At 48.3% G+C, this 22625-nt stretch overlaps 1 protein-coding gene across 1 annotated transcript in view; it reads right to left on the reverse strand.

The window, feature by feature from the left end:
* Positions 1-22625, reverse strand: part of col28a1a (collagen, type XXVIII, alpha 1a) — a 321284-nt gene that overhangs the window by 72260 nt on the left and 226399 nt on the right. Inside the window, exons 23-26 of the mRNA XM_072509076.1 lie at positions 19355-19423; positions 13157-13225; positions 10509-10577; positions 9348-9416 (exon numbers count right to left, since the gene is read on the reverse strand). Coding sequence (XP_072365177.1) covers positions 9348-9416; positions 10509-10577; positions 13157-13225; positions 19355-19423 — 276 coding nt within the window. The remainder of the gene's footprint in view (positions 1-9347; positions 9417-10508; positions 10578-13156; positions 13226-19354; positions 19424-22625) is intronic.

The following is a 22625-nucleotide window of genomic DNA, read 5'->3' on the forward strand; positions in this document are numbered from 1 at the left end:
AGATAAAGCTGGAGATTGTAAAAATGGTAAACAGAACCTATCTGATTCACGCAGTATTCATAACAAAACTGATGAATTAGTAGCACAGATGCAAATACATATGGGCGGGATTCTCCTGCCGCGCACGCCTAGTGACCGGAGAATCCCGCCTGTGATCAATAGACTTCTCCATTTTCTGTGTCTCGCCTGTGGCGATCTTGCCATGGGCGGGGCGGAAGAATCCAGCCCTGTGTATAACCTGACAACCATTACCAAGACACAGTTGCAGGATGACCAAGGTTGAGACCTGAATATTGAAGGGTCAAATGGTCTACTCCTGCTCTTAAACCCTAAGTTTCTGTGTCCTTGCTGTTCCAGATAGTTGTGTGAGGTTAAGCCAGGGCATTAGCAGGAGTGTTGAACTCCAGAATATCTCTGCTGCTGTTAAATGGATATTTTTTCTCATTTGTTTAAAAGATATGGGTAGTGCTGGTTATACCAACATTTATTACCCATCCCTAGTTGCCCTGGAGAAGGTGGTGGTGAGCTGCTGTTTGAACAGCGGCAGTCCCTGAGGTGTAGGTACACCCACAGTGCTGTTAGGGATGAGGAGAAATTACTTCTCTCAAAGGGTCATTCCAGGACTTTGGGTAAGTTTAAGGAGGAGATGGAATTTTAATTAGTAATGGGTTGAAGGGTCATGGAGAATGGGCAGGAAAGTGGAGTTGAGGCCGAGAGGAGATCAGCCATGACTGTATTGAATGGCAGAGCGGGCTCAGTGGGATGTATTTCCTACTCCTGCTCTCAATTCTTATCATAGAATCATAGAATTTACAGTTCAGAAGGAGGCAATTCAGTCCGTTCAGTCTGCACCGGCCCTTGGAAAGAGCACCCTACTAAAACCCACGCCTCCACCCTATCCCCGCAACCCAGTAACCCCACCTATCCTTTTTGGACACTAAGGGGCAATTTATCATGGCCAATCCACCTAACTTGCACATTTAACTTGCACATTTTTGGACTGTGGGAGGAAATCGGAGCACCTGGAGGAAACCCATGCAGACACGGGGAGAAAGTTCAAACTCCACACAGTCACCCAAGGCTGGAATTGAACCTGGGTCCCTGGCACTGTGAGGCAGCAGTGCTAACCACTGTGCCACCATACCGCCCCAAACAAGTGCGGGATTTACCAGCTCTTCACACGTGCAGGAAATTCAGGTCCCACGCTGGCACGTGTTTCCCGGCGATGAGGGGTACTGCCAATTGGAAATCCTGTTGACAATGATGGGACCAGTAGACCCCACTGACGGGCTGCATCCACAGCCGATAAAATACGGCGGGCTGGTGGGAAAATCCCGCCCCTTATGTTGATAGTGGGGATTCAGCAATGGTAATGCCATTGAATGTCAAGGGGCAAAGGTTGTTAGAGATGGCCATTGTCTGGCACGAGTGTTACTTGCCACTTGTCAGCTAAGCCTGGATATTGTTCAGATTTTGCTGCATTTAGAGATGGACTGCTTCAGTATCTGAGGAGTTGCGAATGATGCTGAACAATGTGCAGTCATCAGTGAACATCCCCACTTCTGACCTTATGATTGGAAGGGAGGTCATTGATAAAGCAGCTGAAGATGGTTGGGCCTCGGCCACTAGCCTGAGGAACTCCTGCAGTGATTTTCTAGAGCTGAGATGATTGATTTCTAACCACCACAACTGTACAGGATATACCTGGGGAATTTTCCACATTGCCTGGTAGATGCCAGTGTTGTATTTGTACTGGAACAGCTTGGCTAGGGGCACAGCAAGTTCTGGAGCACAATTCTTCAGTACTATTGCCGGAATATTGTCAGGGCCCATAGCCTTTGCCGTAACCAGTGCCTTCAGCAGTTTCTTGATATCATTTGGAGTGAATTGAATTGGCTGAAGATTGACATCTCTGATGCCGGGGACCTCCAGAGAAGGCTGAGATGGATCGTCCACTCAGCACTTCTGGCTGAAGATTATTGCGAATGCTGCAGCCTTGTCTTTTACACTGATGTGCTGGGCTCCTCCATCATTGAGGATGGGGATATTTGTGGAGCCTCCTCCTTCAGTGGATTTTTAATTGCGCACCACCATTCACGGCTGGATGTGGTAGGACTACAGAGCTTAGACTTGATCCGATGGTTGAAGAATCGCTTAGCTCTGTCTATTACTTGCTGCTTATGCTGTTTGGCACACAGGTGGTCCTGTGTTTTAGCTTCATTAGGTTAACACCTCCATTTTTAGGCATTCCTGATGTTGCTGCTGGCATGCTTTCCTGCACACTTCATTGAACCAGGATTGATCCCCTGTCTTGGTGGTAATGGTAGAGTGGGGGATGTGCCAGGCCATGAGGTTACAGATGGTGGTTAAGTATAATTCTGCATGGATGGCATGTGGCACAGTGGTTAGCACTGGGACTGCGGCGCTGAGGACCCGGGTTTGAATCCGGCCCTGGTTCACTGTCCATGTAGAGTTTGCACATTCTCCCCGTGTCTGCGCGGGTTTCACCCCCACAACCCAAAGATGTGCAGGTTAGGTGAATTGGCCACACTAAATTGCCCCTTAATTTGAAAAAAAATAATAATTGGGTACTCTAAATTTATTTTTAAAAAGTATAATTCTGCTGCTGCTGATGGCCCACTGCACTCATGGTTGCCCAGTTTTGTTGCGAGGTCTGTTCGAAGTTTATCGCATTCAGCTCAGTGGTAGTGCCACACAACAAGATGGAGCGTATAGTCAATGAGGAGATAGAATTTAGTCTCCACAAGGACTGTGCGGTGGTCACATCTAGTGATACTGTCTTGGACAGATGAATCTGGGGCAGGCAGGTTGGTGCGGATGAGGTCAAGTATATTTTTCCTCCTTGTTGGTTCGTTCACCACCTGCTGCAGTGCCCGTCTAGCAGATATGTCGTTGAGAACCTGGCCAGCTCGGAGTGCAGTGATGCTACCGAGCTACTCTTGGGGGTGGACATTGAAGTCCCCCACCCAGAGTACATTCTGAGCCCTGGCCACCCTCAGTGCTTCCTCCAAGTCGTGCTCAGCATGGAGGAATACTAATTCATCAGCTGAGGGGGGAACGGTACGTGGTAATCAGCAGGAGATTACCTTGCTCATGTTTAACCTGGTGCTCTGAGACTTCATGGGGTCCAGAGTCAATTTTGAGGATTCCCAGGGCAACTCCCTCCCAACTGTATCCCATTGTGATGCCACCTCTGTTGGGTCTGTCTTGCCGGTGAGATAGGACATACCCAGGAATGATGATAGTGATGTCTGGGACATGATCTGTAAGACATGATTCTGTGAATATGACTGTGTTAGGTTGTTGCTTGATTAGTCTGTGAGACAGCTCTCCCCATTTTGGCACAAGCCCCCAGATGTTAATAACAAGGACTTTGCAAGGTCGACAGGACTGGCTTTGCTGTTATAATTTCCAGTGCCTAGATCGATGCCAGGTGGTCTGTCTCAATCATTTGTAGCGACTTGCTAGGCCACTTAAGAGTCAACCACATTGCTGTAGGGCTGGAGTCACAGGTAGGCCAGGCCAGGTAAGGATGGCAGATTTCCTGCCCTAAAGGACATTAGTGAACCAGATGGGCTTTTACTACAATTGACAATGATTTCATGTTCATCATTAGACTTTTAATTCCAGATGTTTTTATTGAATTTTTAAATTCCAATGTACTGCATTTAGATTTCAAGAAGGTATTTAATAAAGTGCCACATCGAAGGTTATTACGGGAAATAAAATCTCATGGTATAGGGGGTAACATATTAGCATTGAGAGAAGATTGGCTGGCTCACAGGAAGCAGAGAGTAGACATAATTCCTGATTAATAAGGGGATCAGGGGTTATGGGGAGAAGGCAGGAGAATGGGGATGAGAAGAATATCAGCCATAATTGAATGGCGGAGCAGACTCGATGGGCCAAGTGGCCGAATTCTGCTCCTATGTCTTATGGCCTTATTAATCCTTTTGCACTCTCCTCACTGTCAATGGCTCCAGCTAATCCTCTCATACTTTCCTCACTTTAAAAAAAAAATAGTTTATTGAGGCATTTTCAAATAAACAAACCAAAGCAGAAGAAAAATTGTACAACATTATAAATAACCAACACCCACTCCACCCTCCCTCGCACCATCGCCCACTTCTCCCATCCTGCCTTCCCCATTTTAACCCCCTTACCCCACCCTCCTGCTGACTCCTCAATCCTCCATAAAGAAGTCGATGAATGGCTTCCACCTCCGGGCGAACCCATCAACTGACCCCCTCAGGGCAAACTTGACCTTCTCCAGCCTCAGGAATTCCGCCAGGTCACTCACCCACACCCCCGATTTCAGTGTCTCCCACCAATTTACTACTTTTAAATATGTCAAGGAATATATTTTAATGCAAAAAAGGTATGTTCCACAATGTTCCAAGTTGAGTTGCATCAAGAACAATTTTAAGTTTGTGATCATGCAAATGAGTTCCAATGGAAATTAGAACCATGAAATCACTATGGGAAACTAATGCAATTGTGAACATAATTTGCACCCAGATTGCATTCAAAGCAGAAGCTCTACGTTATTGGTTCTAAATTGGCGAGTAAACACCACTGCTGTTGAAAACTTTTTCTATGTTTTTGTCATCTTTACACCCAAATTCTCCTCAGTCCTTCTTGGTGACCACTCATTTGCCACCCTACCTAAATTCCAACTTGCTTAAAATTTAGTTGCCAATATCCTGTCTTTGAATTAGATCCAGCTTGATGATTACTCTTGTCTAGCTATCTCTCTGCCCTCCAGTGTGTTGAATTTAAAGTCCTTATCCTTGTCTTCAAGCTCTTTTATAATGGCTTGCCTGTCCCTATCTCTGTAATTTCCTCAGTCTTGTTTCCTTTCCCACAATTCTTGATCTTCTAACTCTGCCCTCTTGTGCTTTGCTCCATCATTGGTGGAAGATCCTTCAATTAGCTCAGTTCTACTCTTCAGAGCACCCTCCCTAAACTTTTTTCCTCTCTTCTCTCTGAAGCTAAAATCTGCTCGAAAGTCATCTTTCCGATCAAGCTTTGATAGCCTCTTAATTCACATGCCATGCCTTGACATTTGCTCCTTAATTCTTCCGTTGACTAACTTATTTCCCTATCGTCTCTGTGACATTTTCTACATTGACAATGCTATCTAAATGCAAGTTGTTGTATATTCTCCGGCCTCATTGCGCTCTCGCTCGAGCAAAACAAGGCTGGTGAATAGGAGAGGCCGAAAACGAGAACCGCGCCAGGCTTCAAACAGTTTGCGATGCAACCGGCCCGCTCCCGTAGGTGAAATCTGGATCTCACTGTTGCGTGGCGAGAAACCAATTATCACCACTTAAGCCATACTTCCATACAATTAATGGGAGCCACCCCATATCCAACGGCCTCCCATCATTCATCAGCCTCCCCAACAAGTGGTCACACAGGCCCAATTAGTACGACTTTTAAAAAATTTGAATAGGCGAAAGGGCTTCTGTGGGGAGCTGAGGAGGTGAGTAGCCATCTTTGCTCACAGGCAAAGAGCCCGGGGGCGATAGGCTTGCCATCCCAGTGCTCGTTCGGGGACACTCGGCTGGGGGGCCCGCTGCAGGGGTGGCCCACAATGACCAAGGGAGGTGGGGGGAGGCACTGGGGGGGGGGGGCAACCAGGGTGCACCACCATGCCAACCCCTGGTCTGTGTGTACCCGTTCCGGGTGCAACCCTTGCCCCTGCCAGTCTGCCCACCAACAACCCATAACCCCACCGACTATCGAGGCCTCTGGCCATGTGGCTGAAGGCTATCGCTAATAGGGAATTGGCAATCGTGGTTAAGTGAGCACTCCACACAACCCAAGGGGATTCCCCGTGGGTAGGTGGGCCATGTAGCATGTGGAAGTCATTGCCTAGCATCCCAATCAGACCTAAATGCAGGACACTGTGCCTGAACACTGCAGGAGGCAGCACAATACACGCAGCAGACAACATCCGATCACCCAGGTAATGGGACACAGCTTCGGGGACATGTCCAAGGCTGGAGGGTGGGTGCCATGGGGAGGGGAGGAGGCCTGGAGTGATGGGTCAAAGATTCGGAGGTCAGCCTGCATTGCGGAAGAAAGTGACAGAGGCATCATACTGGTTGTACACAAGGGTGTTTATTGTGTGTAACTGTTCCCCACTCTCCCGATGGTGCTCTGCAGCATACTCGGCAATGCCCGCCTGTGACTGGGACGATCTGAGAGAGGGACATGTCCCACAGAACCTCATCAAGGTCAGCCTGTTACTGGGTGACATCCCACAGCAAGGCGGACATTCTGTCGAGACCCTCAGCCATGGCTGTTATCGACTGCACAACGCCTTGGACACCTTCACTAATGGTGCCGACGTCTTGCACCAGGCTCTCCACTGCGGTTGCCACCCTCGCAGTGTTGGCCTCAGTGTCACGCATTGCCTGCGACACCTCTTGCACCCGTAGTCTCTGGTACTCCTCCAATCGGCTACGTACCTGCTGGAGTGTCGCTGATATATCCCTCTGAATGTTCCGACTGTTCCATCATGTCTCCATCAGCTCCGGGTATACCTATTGAACAGGCTTAGCATCAGGCTGGTACCCAGCTGGGTCCTGTGATCCAGCAGATCGCCGACTGTTGTCTCACCTGGGGGTTCCTGCCTCCATCTGATGTACATCAGCAGCAGTGTGGTGCTCACCAGACTGTAGCCTGACTACCAACATTTCCCACCGAGGTGCGTGTATCTGCGCTGGTGGAGGATGGGATGATAACTTTGATGCCTCCATCGTGTCATCCTTGGAGCTCTCCTCCGAGGTATTCTCTTGGGAGTCTGGAGAGGGGGCCACCTGAGATGGCCGGGGCCATCAGCTGGATGACTTGCGGAAGAATGGACATGTGGTCATTGGGAGGGATGGGTCAGTCAGTAAGACAATAACACTGGGTGAGGCCCAGTGATTCCTCACCTCTGCAGCATCCGCCAGCTTCCGCGTTGATGACCTCCCTGTCCCCGGCCACCCCAGTCACCTCCAGGGCCCACTTATTGGAGGAGGTGAGGATTCTTAGTCTCGGCTCTCTCCCAACGGTAGTGGGAGAGCTTTTCTTGAGGATACACAGAGAGGGCATCATTAGCCACACACATGGGCCGAGATTCTCTGAAATCCCGGCCAAGTGTTGACCCCGGCGTCAACACCGGCGCGAGCGACTCCAGCATCAATGGGCCTCCAGATCCAGGCATTCACACCTTCCTTGGGGGCTAGTTCGGCGCCGGAGTGGTGTCCGCTGCTCCGGCGCCCTAAAGCCGGCGCGCCACGGCCGTCGCGGTTCCGCGCATGTGTGTTGGGTTGCCGGCCCTCGGGCAATATGGCGGAGCCCTATAGGGGCCTGGCGTGGAGGAATATAGGCCCCTCCCCGGAATTAGCCCGTCTGCCGATCGGTAGGCCCCGATCGCGTGCTTGGCCACCGTGGAGGCTCCCTCCAGATTCGGATCCCCCGCCTCCCCACCAGGACGGACCCCCACAGCCAGAACTCTGAGGTCCCGCCGGGTAGGACCATACGTAACCCACAGTGGCGGAACTCGGCGGGCACTCGGCCCGTCGAGGTGCGGAGAATCGCCAGGGGGGATGCTTTCAATGGCCCCCGACCGTCGCGGTGGCGACAACGCCAGAGAATCGGCAGCCTGGCGTCAGAGCGGCATGATGCAATTATCGCGCCCCCCTCCCCCCGCCACCCCCGGCCATTCTCGGACCCGGCGCAGGATCGGAGAATCTCGGCCATGGTTCACAGTGGTGGGAGGGTGGTGTCAAGGGACTGTTGGGGGAGTTCAAGAGAGAGGGGGTGGGGGGAGGGTTGTGGGTCGCATGGAGAGTTGAGGGGGTGGATGCTCGCGTGTGGGTTGAAAGATCTCGGAGGGGTGGGGGCTTTGGTGTCGACTCATTCCTGCTGCCCGGTGTAGGTCGTTGATCTTTTTCCGGCACTGGAGGCCAGTCCTCCTGGTCACACTCCCGGTGCTCACAGCTGCCACCACCTCAACCCAGACAGCACTGGCTGCCCTGTGGCTGACCCGTGGGACCCTCGGGGGAACAGGACATCCCTCCTGGCCTCACCTACGTCTAGGAGCCTGGCCAAATCTCATGAGAAGCCCATGGGGCCTCGTTAAGTGAACCAATTAACGTTGAAAAGCGTTGCCGGCCTCACTGGGCCGAGCACCGGGATGCTTGTGGCAGTTCCCGCTCGCTACCACACCAAGAAATATTTCTGGAGAATCCTGCCCTATATATATATTAAAGCACACTATATTAACATTCATTGAGGGAAAGCTCTAAATTAATATAATAAACTCCTGCCATTCGTAATCTCTTCTTTCATTAATTTGTTTACCCACGGAAACACTAGATCGCCTATCACAGCCCCAAATCTTCACCCATCCGTGGTATTGGACCCGAAATGTCTTCAGCAACTGTAAATATTTCTATTGAGGTTCATTTTAGAATACCAATTCATCATCTTCAAGCGATTACAAAAGAGGGAAAGAGAGTTAAAGTAAGGGTTTAACTTCTGAGATAGTCAGTGGTCAAATGCGAAAACACAATGGACTGGATTCTCTGGTTCCCCAGTTGGGTGTTTCTTGGCGATGCACCGTTCAATGGTGGTGGGGTTATGCCTTCCTGCCGCTTGTCAATGGGATTTCCCATTGAAGCCACCCCACGCCGCTGGGAAACCCGCAGGCAGAGGTGTGTTGGCGGCAGGAAAAGAGAATCGCAACAGCTGGAGAATTCCGGCCAATATAGCTATGGGGTGGTGTGGGTGGGTAGTCAGCTGGTGAGCTATTTCATAGATTAATGCTTTGCAGGTTTTAATTTGTTGAAACAGAAATTGAGATTTTTGGGTTAAAGGGTTAAAAATGCTTTGAGCTTCTTTACGAAGTGTAAATACGCTCAAAGCCAAGCTGCCAAATAACATGCTGGCGCTACACATCAATCATATGTAGAGTAAAGTAAAGACTCTAATTTTGTGTTGTGGTGATGGAGCTTTTGTTTACGGTGACTGAATTCAGGGACATGCTTTTTAGTACATTTGGGGTGTGAATTTTTGAATTTCAGGGATGTCACTGCTCAGGGGAGATGTGTAGGTTGGAGAGGTTTCCACACCTGAGAGCAAAGCTCTGATGTACAGCAGGCAAATAACTTGGCGATGGTTGTAACCGGTCCAATTCGCTCCATTATAAAGTATGTTCACCCTTTGCGATTTCATCCTTTACGACAATTTGCGGGAATGTAACCCTCGGGAACAGTGGGACTTTACTGTAACATATTTGTCACTGGCATTTTGTGGTTATAAGTACTAACCTTTGGACCAGGATATCCTAATCCTGGAACGCCAATCGTCCCTGGTGATCCTTGAAGGCCAGTATCACCCTGAGAGAAATGTTTAAATCTGTGTTAATGATCTTCTGTAAAGAATCAGTAATAATGTGCATGAGAAAGTCAGGCGAGGAAATGGATAAATGTCTCCAATAGGCCACTCAATATCCATTTTCCTTAGATCAGCTAAATAAGACTTCTTGAAAGTTATACGGCACATTCAAGTTAAAGTTAAACAATTTCCCTTTGATCTGGGCAGTACTATCTCAAAATTCTTCAGTTATGTCATTAAGTTTGCCAAAGAAGGAGGAAGAGCAACGGGATCTGTCCTTTGGCGGTCTCAAGGTGTATCTGCCAATTGCTCCCCACCCATTGAAGATAACAGAAATTATGGTTAAAACTTGCTAGCTTTAAGGTGGTATGTCGTATCTGAATTTCATTACATATTGTGTTACCTGGCTGGGAAAGAGCTTAACTGTTGCAATGTGGGATGAACAGCAAAATGCTGAATGTTTGTCTTTCAATTTGTTAAGAACAGTGTCAAGGGGCATACCTGATTATGCTATCTCATAAATTGAAAATCCTTTCGGGTAGATTGTACAATCATGAAGCTCCTCTATATGTCTGTACCTGCGAGTGCTATCCTTTTCAGATGTCTTGCCTGGTATTGTTGTTTTAGGAAAGCAATTTAAGGGTATAGAAATTATTGAACCAGGTAGGAAGGGTATTCAATAAGATTTCTCTTGGCAGATTGCATTTGAGGCATTTTTAAGAAAGTAAAGGGTGTCGCAAAGAAAATCATCCCGGGTCTCAGGATTACTGTCCGATGGATTCAATAAAAAGGCCTCAGATGCAGGAAAATTGGTTCCTGAATGTAACTGAGCCCCTTTGTATAAGAACTTTTGACAGGAGTTTGATATCTGGATAAGGATATGCACTCAGGGCGTGACTCGCTGATTGATTATTTTAATGCATTGGATTAGTTTTCAATAGATATTTAATTAAAGTTAGATCTTTGTGATTGGATAATTTTTTTCTTTTATTGTTATTATTCATTTATATATATCTTTTAACGAACAAGCAACGTACCCAAAACAAATTTCCCTGTAGATAATAAAAATGAATTGAATTGAAATGTAGATTTACCTTTGAACCAGGAAATCCTTTGCCATCTTCCCCTGGGTCACCACGTGGGCCTGGCAGTCCTTGCACACCCTAAAATAAAATTGTAAAATAAAACATCTCATAGAGAGGTTAAAATATTTTAATAAAGCATTCTGTGACTATCATACGAGATAGGTGAAGAAATCCAGTTTATTAATCTAATATATAACTCGTAATTTTAGCAATAAATCTGGGAGCATGAAAGATGAATCTTAATCCAAACAGCAAATGTTACAGTATTACCAACAGATAACCAAGGATACAGCTCAATACTCAGTTCTTGACTAGAACACCAATACTGTTTGGGTTGACACATGTATTTTGCAGCATTACTTTATGTGTCACAATGCTGAGGACCAATAATACTTATTTTGTAATCAGCACTTTATATTCCAATGGTGTGATAGCACATGTTCAATATACATGATATATAAACTGGTGGAGGCCTTCCAATAATTTCCAGTCATAAATAGCTTTTTGTATGTCACAGTTCTCTGTGTGTTCTAGAATAAGAATATAGCAAAAATATGGAAATAATTTTTTCTCTGTTGTTTTATAATATGTGTAACTTGTTTCCTTAGCCTTCCCTGGTACCACCTCCATTTACTTCCTCTCCAGCAGGAACTATCACCATGGTCACTATGGTGTTTCTCTAGAGTTAGTGATCTTCCAATTGGAAAGAGACTCCTATTCCCTTATCCTTTCCAAATATTTATCTCTCAATTTTGATCTCTTTAAATTGTTTCCTGTTTTTCCTTACTGTTAAGTTAAAGACACAGACCTCAAACATAAGCGTCCTTCTGGACTGAAGGATTCTATGGATAAGGTGAAGGGGGTCATGTAACCTGTTCTGAAATCTGCCCTTTGGAAGCCTTTCTCAGTATGGTAACTTTTAATCTCAGAACTGTCTTTAAGAATGAGCTTCCCCGCAACCTCCCTAGAAAAGAACCAGGCAAATTTTCCAGAGCGATTTGAACTTCCCATGAATTTGGTCTTGCCAATCTGAGCTTCCACCTGCATCCCTGTGCTGTGAACTGAGAATTTCAGCCTCGGGCTCTGCTCCATATTCCAATAAGAAAAGGGAAACATAGAAAGGAAACTGACCCTCCCTGTTTCTAAGGAAACACAAATGGAACTTTGGATTGTAAAACCAAAACTTCTGGCAGACTGAAACTGGTTAATGCTATATAAAGGGATGCAGAGCCATTCAAGTAGTAGTTGAAACTTGGAACTGGTGTGTGCAGTATGCAGCTCACTAAGGGAAGATAGCAAAATTAAATGACAGTTTGATAGACCTGCACTGTAAGCAGCGTAAAAGATTAATTTCACCATTCACTGCATGGATGGCAGGTAAGATTTAATCTCAGTTGAATAGTGTGAGGGAACAGTTGAAGTTTGTCTCGTTTGAAACTAGGGGAAAAGTCAACAGTGGAAGAATTGGAAAAGTAACCAGATCAAGGTCTGAGACTTCCGCAGTAAAGAGATGGTATTTGAAAGTTTTATCTCTAAGAATACTTATGGGTGATTGCTACAAAAGTAAAAAGTAAACCTGAGTGAATAACATATGTAGTTATAAACCATAGTTAAGTTAATTGTGCTTGTTTTGCTTAGTTTGTGTTTGTTTAAAAAAAATTAGATATCTCAGACTGGGTCCATTCGTTAAAACAAGGTGTTCAGCATTTTCTTTAAATGTTAATGGTCCCTAACTGGATTGTAACAGGTCAGTGACTGTGCAAATCTTATAGATGCTGAGAGGATGATTCCCTTCATGAGGGATTCTTGGACTAGGGGGCGCAGTTTAAAAATAAAAGGCGGGATTCTCCGGGCGGGTTCACACAGCAACCGGGAATCCCACCTGAGTTCAATGAATTTTTCCATTATTGGCGGCTCTCCCGTGACGTTCTTGCGGCGGTGGGGGCGGAAGAATCCAGCCATAAGGGTTTCCCGTTTAAGATAGAAAAATTGGGAATCTCTTCTCTCAAAAGGGCTGTTAATCTTTGGAATTCTCTATCCTAGAGAGCAATAGTGGCTGGGGGTTGAATATTTTGAAGATCGAGTTCAACAGATTGAAGAGTCATTGAGGGTAGGTGGAGAGTGAAGTTAAGTCCATAATCTGATCAGCCATGATCTTATTGGATGGTGGAGCAGGCTCAATGGGCCAAATGAACTACTTCTGCTCCTATTCCTTATGATCTTATAGACAATGAAAATTGAAACCATATTAATCTACAAAATTTTCATTGCAATTTTATTGTCCACTTTAAAGGCGACCACTTTGAATTTTAATAAATTTGTGTAGTTTTCAAAATTGCTGTTAAAATTCTCTGACAAAATAAAAAATCAGATTACTTCCCTTGAAATCGGCCACAATGATGTTTCACCCTGGGTCTGTCTACCCAATATTGTAACTTATTTCCTAACCACCGCAGAATGGAAAAGTGGCAAAACTAATGAAATATCAGCCATATTGATAAATCATTTTTTTGCAATCCATTGAACTGAAAGTCCTGAGAATTCATCTGTGATTTCCCGATAGGCATTCTTGGGAGGCATGACCCAGCTGTGCTTTAAAGTTATCTGTGAACACTTTGCAAAGGTTAAAGAAAATACTGCATTGAGCCACGACTTGCCTGAGGGCCAGGGTAACCCTCTCCTTTAAGTCCAGGTGGTCCAGGTAATCCAGTTGCTCCACGATATCCCTAACAGAGATTCAATGAAGAGCAGGTATCATTCAAAAATTGCAAAATAATTAACACAGCTTAATTAAAAATAATACAATAAATATTAAGGAACCTACAAACAAAGGTTCAATAAAATCATGCAAACATGTGCTTTTAGGCTTATTAGAGGAAATAATACCCCCAGACATCACACCGATTGTGGGAAATCTTGCATTACAATAGCTGAACTAAAGTGTCTTGCATTTGTACACAGTTAAAAGGCCATTTTTCTGGTCCTGCATCCTACGACCTTTACTCTTGGCTTGTACTAAATTTCATCAGTTCAGCATTCTTTTTAAAAAAAAAATATTTTATTAAAGTTTTCAAACACAATTTTTCCACCTTACAAATCAACAAAAACGATAACACAATAACCAATAGATAACATTATTTAAATAAAGTAGTGAACTAACAAAGTAACAAGAAATAGTGCTCCCCCCCTCCACCCCAACTAGAACAAAACAGGTTGCACCCCCCTCCCCCTCCCCCTCCCCTCCTCCCTCCCCCCCCTTCCCCCTCCTCCCCCCCTTGCCCTCCCCCTCCCTCCCCTCCCTCCCCCCCCCCTCCCCCCCTCCCCCCCTTCTGGGCTGCTGCTGCTGACAATTTATTTTCCCTTAACGTTCCGCTAGAAGTTCAGCATTCTAAAGATGTATTAATGTTTATAGTGTCAGCGGATTAAACTTTCATGCTCTTATCTACGTTTATGGTAGCTTTAAGGTAGTGGTAGATATAGGGCACGATCTAACTGAATTGCAACAGAGTCCTGTATCGAACTTGTTTAGCTGGGTGTTTCCCGGCATTTGCAGTGCCGAGAAAGACCATGCTAACAAATGGGAATCCGTCCCAGTTCCTGGACTGAGGAGCTCCGCTCGCCAGAATTTCTCCGTGCAGGAGGATCTCTCGACTTGGACAGCATTTAAGGCACCTGTCAGGCTCAATGGGGGTATCTTGAATTGATGCAAATTGGAGGTCCACGATATCAATGAGATTCTGCTGATATATTGGGAAAACCACCAGAGTTTTCCTGGCACGCAAAATAAATATGGCAGCTATCTGCAGCACAAAAAGGGTCCTCCAAGGTGAGCTGAAAACTTTATTTTGGGGAGCATAAGGAACGTTGAAGCTACTCCTGCCTTGTGATATTCCTGAAATCCCCGTCGCGTTAAACACCGGTTTGCCGGTGAGCCTTCCTTTGGTGCTGGCTCAACGTCCAGTCCCACCGCCGGCCAGGCAGCTGCCGTTTTCTGCCCATTTCAGGGAGACAACTGACCAGCAGCATGCAGGCGAGGTCCGGGACTTATAATATTCTTCAAATTTAGGACAAACCACAAGTGTATTTTCCACTAACTTGGCTCCCTGCTGTCATGATATCCAGATCAGCATATCATGATGCAATCACACACACACTGATGGACAGGCATTTGGACCAACCAGCACGCACACAACATCGCAGCCAATCACTAGTGAGAACACACGCACTATAAAAGGGGGAACACGAGAGTTCCCGCTCATTCTGGTAGGAGACCGCTCGGGACACAGAGCTTGCAGTGTGACACTCAGACATAGACCATGTGCTGAGTGCCTCACCAACATTAGTGATAGGACTAGGTCCATAGGTTATCTGGTAGCGAACGTACCCTAGTCTATAGTTAGTTGCATCTGTTAGTTAACACAATAAAATCAAGTTGTACCATCTACAGCCATGTTGGCTCATTTGTGTATCAGGACACCCAACACGACATGATACCACGAGTGGACGTAGACCAGCGACTGTGAGACCTACCTGCACCATTTCAGCAATCCGCCATCCTGATCCATGGAAAGCATCGTCTTTACCCTGCAGCCGCTCTGAATAGCTGGCAATCTAGGTGTAAACTGGAAGTTGTTCAAACAGCGCTTCCAGCTATTCCTCGAGGCCACAGACAGGGAGAATGCATCAGACACCAGGAGATAGCCCTTCTCCTCTCCACGGCAGGGCAACACGCCATCCACACCTTTAACTCCCTGGCATTCACGGAAGGCGAGGACAGAACAAAATACAAAACGGTGCTGCTCAAGTTCGATGAACACTTCAGCGTGGAAGTCAGTGAGAGCTTCGAACGGTACCTATTTCAGCAGCGCCTGCAGGGTAAAGACGAACCTTTTCAATCATACCTAACACACCTCCGCATCCTTGCGCAATCCTGCGGCTACGGGGCCACCTCCGACTCCATGATAAGGGATCAGATAGTTTTTGGGGTTGTGTCAGACACCCTATGTCAGCAGCTCCTTAAAGTGAAACAACTCATCCTGGCGACTGCAATCGAGACCTGTGTCCTCCATGAAAACGCGACCAGCCGGTACTCCCATATCCAGGCGGCCGAAACGGCGCGGCAAGGGGCCCACGAGGCGGAGCGGGTCCAGTCGATCAAGTACCTCCCGGCCCGCGGCCCGGACGAGGGCGGCCATTTCGCGCGCTTTCCAAGCCTCCCGCGTTTGTACACACCAAAGAGGGGACGCTGAGGCAGAGGAACGCGATGCGCAGGCACGCACTACGCAGGACCGCACCGCGCATGCGCGGTGGCGCAATGAATGTTACGAATGTAATGACGTCACGCCATGCAGCAACTGCGGATCTGCACACTTAAAGCGGCAATGTCCTGCTAGAACCCGACAGTGCCTACGCTGTGGCAGGTTGGGCCACTATGTTGCCTGTTGTCGAGCACCTCAACCTGCCAACTCGCAACAATTCTGCCAGTCTCGCAGGACCGTGCGGGCCATTCAGCCTACATTCACTGGCTCACCTCCAGACACCTTGCAGACCGGCAACACCGAAGACAGCGAGCCCTTCCACGTTGCGGTCATAAATAAGAACAGGCTGTCCCCAAGTAGGCACCACCAGCTGCTGCCAGTCCACACCATTCATCCGGACGATGAGTGGTGTGCCACCCTGACGGTCAACCGATCCCAAGTCACATTTCGCCTGGACACTGGTGCCTCGGCCAATCTGCTCGCATGGTCAGCTTTCCAGGCATTAAAGGCCAAACCACCCATTCTACCTTCCCACTGTCAATTGGTGGATTACAATGGGAACGTCATCCCGGCCACGGGGTCCTGCCAGCTGGAAGTCACCCACAACCCGCGCACGGCCAAGCTGTCATTTGAGATCGTAGGATCCTCGAAGGACTCTCTGTTAGGTGCACAGGCGTGCAAGATTCTCCACCTCGTTCGGCGAGTCCACACTTTGTCTCCTGAAGGCACATCTGACTTTCCAGATGTAAACTTTAGGCCGCAGCTCCACTCACTCCTCGTGCACAACCAGGAGGTTTTCGAGGGCATGGGCACACTGCCCTACACGTACAAAATACGGCTCAAACCGATGCCACCCCAGTCATTCACGCCCCTCGTAGGGTCCCAGCGCCCCTCAAGGACCGCCTCAAGCAACAGCTGCAGGACTTGCAGGACCAAGGAGTGCTTTCCCGGGTCACGGAACCAATGCCATGGGTCAGCTCCATGGCTGCACACAACAGTGAATGGGAGGAGCTCAAGGTCAAGCTCACCACCGCCCCGGTATTGGCGTTTTTCGACACCACACGGGAGACAAAGATCTCAACGGATTCCAGCCAATCGGGTATTGGTGCAGTCCTCCTGCAACGGGACGACACCTCATCATGGGCTCCGGTCGCCTATGCCTCGCGGGCCATGACCCCCACAGAACAGCGCTATGCGCAGATCGAGAAGGAGTGCCTAGGATTGCTGATGGGCATTGACAAGTTTCACGACTATGTCTATGGTCTTCCGCAGTTCACTGTAGAGACCGACCATCGCCCCTTGGTCGGCATTGTTCAGAAGGATCTGAACGACATGACCGCTCACCTCCAGCACATTCTGCTCAAGCTCCGGAGGTACGACTTTCAGCTTGTCAACACCCCGGGGAAGGAGCTTATCAACGCAGATGCTCTGTCCAGGGCGGTCAACACACCATCCGACCCCGAGGGGTTCGTGTGTCAGGTCGAGGCACAAGTAGCCTTCACATCAGCCAATCTGCCGGCCACTGATGCACGTCTGGCCCACATCCGACGTGAGACTGCGGCTGACCCCCTGCTACAACGTGTGATGCGCCACATGACAGAAGGGTGGCTAAAGGGGCACTGCCCACAATTTTACAATGTCCGGCACGACCTGGCCGTCGTTGCTGATATCCTCTTAAAATTGGATCGGATTTTGATCCCACACAGTATGCACCAGCTTGTCCTCAAACAACTGCACGAAGGCCATCTCAGAGTCGAGAAGTGCAGACGGAGGGCCCGAGAGGCTGTGTACTGGCCGGGTATCAGCGACCACATCGCCAACACGGTGCTCAACTGCCCCACCTGCCAGAGGTTTCAGCCGGCGCAACCCCGTGAGACCCTTCAGCCCCACGAGTTGGTCACTTCCCCCTGGTCGAAGGTCGGTGTCGACCTCTTTCACGCGCTGGGCAGGGACTACGTTATTCTCATTGACTATTTCTCGAGTTACTCGGAGGTCATACGCCTGCACGACACTTCATCATCTGCTGTCATCCGGGCATGCAAGGAGACCTTTGCTCGCCATGGCATTCCGCTCACCGTCATGTCTGACAACGGACCTTGCTTTGCGAGTCAGGAATGGTCTTCCTTTGCCACTGCCTACAACTTCATGCATGTGACATTCAGTCCGTTGTATCCTCAATCGAATGGCAAGGCGGAGAAGGGCGTCCATATTGTTAAGAGGCTTCTCTGCAAGGTTGCTGATGCCGGGTCTGACTTCTGTCTAGCTTTGCTGGCTTATCGCTCGGCCCCACTGTCCACGGGCCTGTCGCCGGCTCAGCTGTTGATGGGTCGCACCATCAGGACAACTGTTCCGTCCATTCATGTTCCTGACCTCGATCTTGCCCCGGTCTTGTGGAAGATGCAACAACAGCGCGATCAGCAGAAGGTGGCACATGATGCTCGGGCGACTGATCTTCCTGCCCTGGAGCCTGGCGACAATGTCCGCCGACACCTTCCGGATGGTGGCTGGTCAGCAACTGCTGAGGTTCTCTGCCAGGTGGCTCCCCGATCATTCGTTGTTCGCATGCCTGATGGCTCTGTTCACCGCCGCAATCGTCGGGCCCTTCGTTTGACTCCGCGCTCGCTACGACACTCTGCACCGGTGCCATGCCCTCCTGTTGCCGACTTTGTTGAGCTTCCTGACACAATGCATTTTCCTCTCTCGCCCGTCGATAGGCCCATTCCTCAGCCGGTGGCTCCTGACCCACCCTTGAGGCGGTCAACCCGAATTCGTCGCCCACCTGAGAGACTGTACTTATGAGCCTGTTTTGGTTTCTTTTGTTCCATTGGACTTACTGAACTGGTTTACATTACTGTTGACATGTTTCTATTATCGTTCTGTGTTCGAGAGTTTGTATTTGTTCCGTTCTTGGTACACTTTTGTTCTTATGTTGCACCTGACATCTTCCTATGTATATAGTTAGCCTCCTGTACATTTTGCAGTTAATCTCACACACACATATTTAATTGCACCCAGTACACAATCTTATTTATTATCATGCAGGCACATGTTTCTTGTAAAAAGGGAGGATGTCATGATATCCAGATCAGCATATCATGATGCAATCACACACACACACTGATGGACAGGCATTTGGACCAACCAGCACACACACATCGCAGCCAATCACTAGTAAGAGCACACGCACTATAAAAGGGGGAACACAGAGTTCCCGCTCATTCTGGTAGGAGACGGCTCGGGTCACAGAGCTTGCAGTGTGACACTCAGACATAGACCATGTGCTGAGTGCCTCACCAACATTAGTGATAGGACTAGGTCCATAGGTTATCTGGTAGCGAACGTATCCTAGTCTATAGTTAGTTGCATCTGTTAGTTAACATAATAAAATCAAGTTGTACCATCTACAGCCGTGTTGGCTCATTTGTGTATCAGGACACCCAACACGACACCTGCCTGTCTGAAACCTGCTTGGGGTTAAACTCTACTGCTGTTCTTCAAAATGTATCATCGGAGTTGCTTCTGAGAAGTAAAGCTTGAATCAAAATAGAAAGGATAAGTGATTGTTTGGCTGACGGTTAGTGAGACAACGTCAGTTACCTTGGATCCTATTGTTCCAACTCCTGGGTTACCAATAGAACCTTGTGGCCCCAGTGGCCCTCGGTCACCCTGCAACAAAAACATACAATGTTAATTTGGCATTTTGGCAATAAATTTCAAATGAAATTCTGTTCTGATGTCTTTACATTGGTATCCTGCATTTATATTGTTACGGCGTACCTCTCTGGTTAGCTCCGATACCAAACATTAAGGGACATTTAGAATTGCTTCAAACAATAAGAAAATAATCCAATCACAAAGTGAAGAAACTGGTCCAATTTGAAGATGACCTTATCCAAGAATACACACCGACATATTTCTCATGCTTAGAATATGTTATCGTATTTGCATATTGCTTTAGTTCCAGAAACTATTTTTAACCATAGTAGTTGCTTTAACTGGAGTTGTTTCAGCAGACCACCTTTTGGTGAGCTTCTTTTGCAATGTTCGATATTGTCAAAAGGAACAATAGACTACGCTGCTATCAACCAGCAGATTAGCCATCTGCTTGGGTGAACTCTGCCTTTGCCTGCTGATCCAATGGAAGAAACAAAAGGAATGCGGTGTAAATAATTTAATAAATCTGCAATGCAACATTGAATGAATGCTGTGATGCATTACACTGTGGAAAGATTAATATTTATTTTGTAGGCATAAACAAAGGCTGAAGACAGAACTTTCCTTCTCTTGGCACTTTTCATGTCTTTGTGGCGTTCCCAAGCACTTCAGAGGGATTGAACTACTTTTGAAGTAGTCACTCTTTATATGTATGCAAACAAAGTAGCCAATTTATGCACACAAAGTTTCCACAGGCAGCGGGTTCCTTTGGTAGCAGTCTTCCTCACAGCAGCCGGCTGGGAGGTCAAGCAGTACTCACAAATCTAACTAAATATATACAGTAGGTTGACAATATCAAGGATTTCTGACTTGCAAGAAATGCCAGGTGGGATTCTTTCTTGGCTAACGCCCAAATTGGGAAAAGCGATTGGGCAGAGAATAGGTTCTGACGTCAAAATCGTGTTGGGTGCTGATTTGATGCCAAATCGCAATTCTCTGTCACCTCGATAGTTGTGTCACTGCGTTCCGGAACGCAGGTACAGTAAACACCGTTTGCATATCATTAGCAGCCCGACCTGGTATTCTCCGGGGCCTCTGCAATTCTCCACCTCCGATGGGCCGAGATCCCAGCGGCGTGGATCACTTGTGCTTTTTTAAATCCTATAACCGGTGTCATGGCTGATGAGAGAGCAAGAGAGAGAGGAGGTAGGACACAGAGAGGAGCCGGGGCTGCCGGGCCGGACACTGACCAGGCTGGCTGAGGTGGGGAGGCCCTGCCAGGGTGGGGGGCGGTGGTTTGGGGGTTGACAAGGGAACAGGCCAAGTGGCCGGGGTGACATACATTGAATGGGGCGGTGTCCAGGCATGGACCGGCATTACCCTGGCCTGCAAGGTAGCCATCTTGCTGCGCACCCACTGACCACCCACCCTGGCCCCTGGTTCTGCAGAGTGGCACCGGCAGCATGTGTGCCCCCATTTCGCCACCCCTGCACCCCAACCTCTGCCACAGCAGCATCCCCTACCCGGCCGCCACACGCCAGTGGCCCACCCAGGGCAAAGCCCACAGTAGCCCCTATGGGGGCCTCTGTGCCTACCTCTGGCAAGGGCAGTGCCAGGCAACGGTGCCCCTGGCATCAGGGACAGGCGCCAGGGCCAAAGGCCCCATGGTGCCGGCCACTGATGCCGCCAGGGGAGCAGGGATGGGAGGGGGGGACATGTGGGGGCAGAGCCCACAGTGTTAACTGGGGTTACCATGTAGCCTGGTCAGCCTGGTTGGGCACGGGAGTCCACGCCATATTTACATTTCGGCCTTTCACCCCCTTATGTGGAGATGCCGGCTTTGGACTGGGGTGAGCACAGTCAGAAGTCTTACAACACCAGATTAAAATCCAACTGGTTTATTTGGAATTACTAGCTTTCGGAGCATTGCTCCTTCATCAGGTGAGTCTATTTCAGTTCTAATGCATGTCTTTCATCTCCCATATGCTGTCCAAGCGTGGTGCAGGAGTTGGTGCTTCCATGGTGTCCTCAGAGGATCTAACTCACTCTGCGGAAGTGAATTCTGAGAAGACAGCATTGCATAACTCATGTGCACCCCCTCACCAGCCTAAATACATATACATTGGTGGGACTCCAAGGCAGTAACTGTGATCATTACATCTGGAATTTTATGGGTTGGTAGTGGCCCCAGCTCGGAAGTTAGGGTCAACCCCACCTTGGCTGGTCCTAGGGGACCCTATCAGAATTTATGTTTTTCAGGCAATTAGCTGCCTGCCGTTGGGACTCCCGTTCCTTTAAAGGAAAAGATCTCACCTCCAAGAGCTGCCAGCCAATTGGAGGACTGGAAGATCTTCAGTCCCAGCAGTGCCACCAGTATTGGTGGCCACTGTTGGAACTGCACCCAGCCAGGAACAGCATCACTGGGTAGACCCCAGAACCCAGGTGAATGGGGTCAGGGTAGCTGGGGCTATGGACAGACTGGTGAGATGGGATAGTGGGGGTGCTTGTGAGGGCAGGGAGCGTGTTCTTGTGAGGTTGGCCCTTGCTATCAATCGGGGGGGGGGGGGGGGGGGCAGATGGGGAGGCACCATGGGCCACAGGGTAACCAATTAAAAAAACCCTCCCGGTGCTTGCATGGCAGCCACAAGGGCATGCTTGGCAGTCTCCCCACATAGCAGAGGGCCCACCTTCCCACTGCTAGTAAAATAACCACACTAAAGTGGGAAAAGACCTTTAAGCAGCCCCAAAGGGATTTCCTGTCAGAAGACCCACCAGGATCTGGTGACCAGGATGCTGATATTGAGCCGAGGGAACCATTGGCCAAGTGGACAACTCTAGAGCAGCAGCAGAAAATGTGTCAGGTTTGATCATCATTTTCAAAGGCCCTACATACCCTTGGAGACAGATTGGAGGAATCCATCTCTAAGACATCTCTAAATTTCTTAGGTCTTTGCATTAATTCCTACCTCATGGAAAACATGGTAACCTACGTGGAGAATAATGTATGGCAGGCAGTCAAATATACGCTGGTCCTCATCAATAACCTGAATACTCAGTGTGCCAACTTAAACTGGATGGAGGAAAGCCTTTCCATGACCACTCCGTTTTAATGAAGTACAGCAAAGTGCTCTCCAGCTTTGATACTTTGTGTTGGGTAGGGAGACGTTGTGAATCCTAGAACCAGGGAATCATCACTGGTGAGCCACATGGTTAC

The sequence above is a fragment of the Scyliorhinus torazame genome, chromosome 6 (genome assembly GCF_047496885.1).
Source record: "Scyliorhinus torazame isolate Kashiwa2021f chromosome 6, sScyTor2.1, whole genome shotgun sequence".
NCBI lineage: Eukaryota > Metazoa > Chordata > Chondrichthyes > Carcharhiniformes > Scyliorhinidae > Scyliorhinus > Scyliorhinus torazame.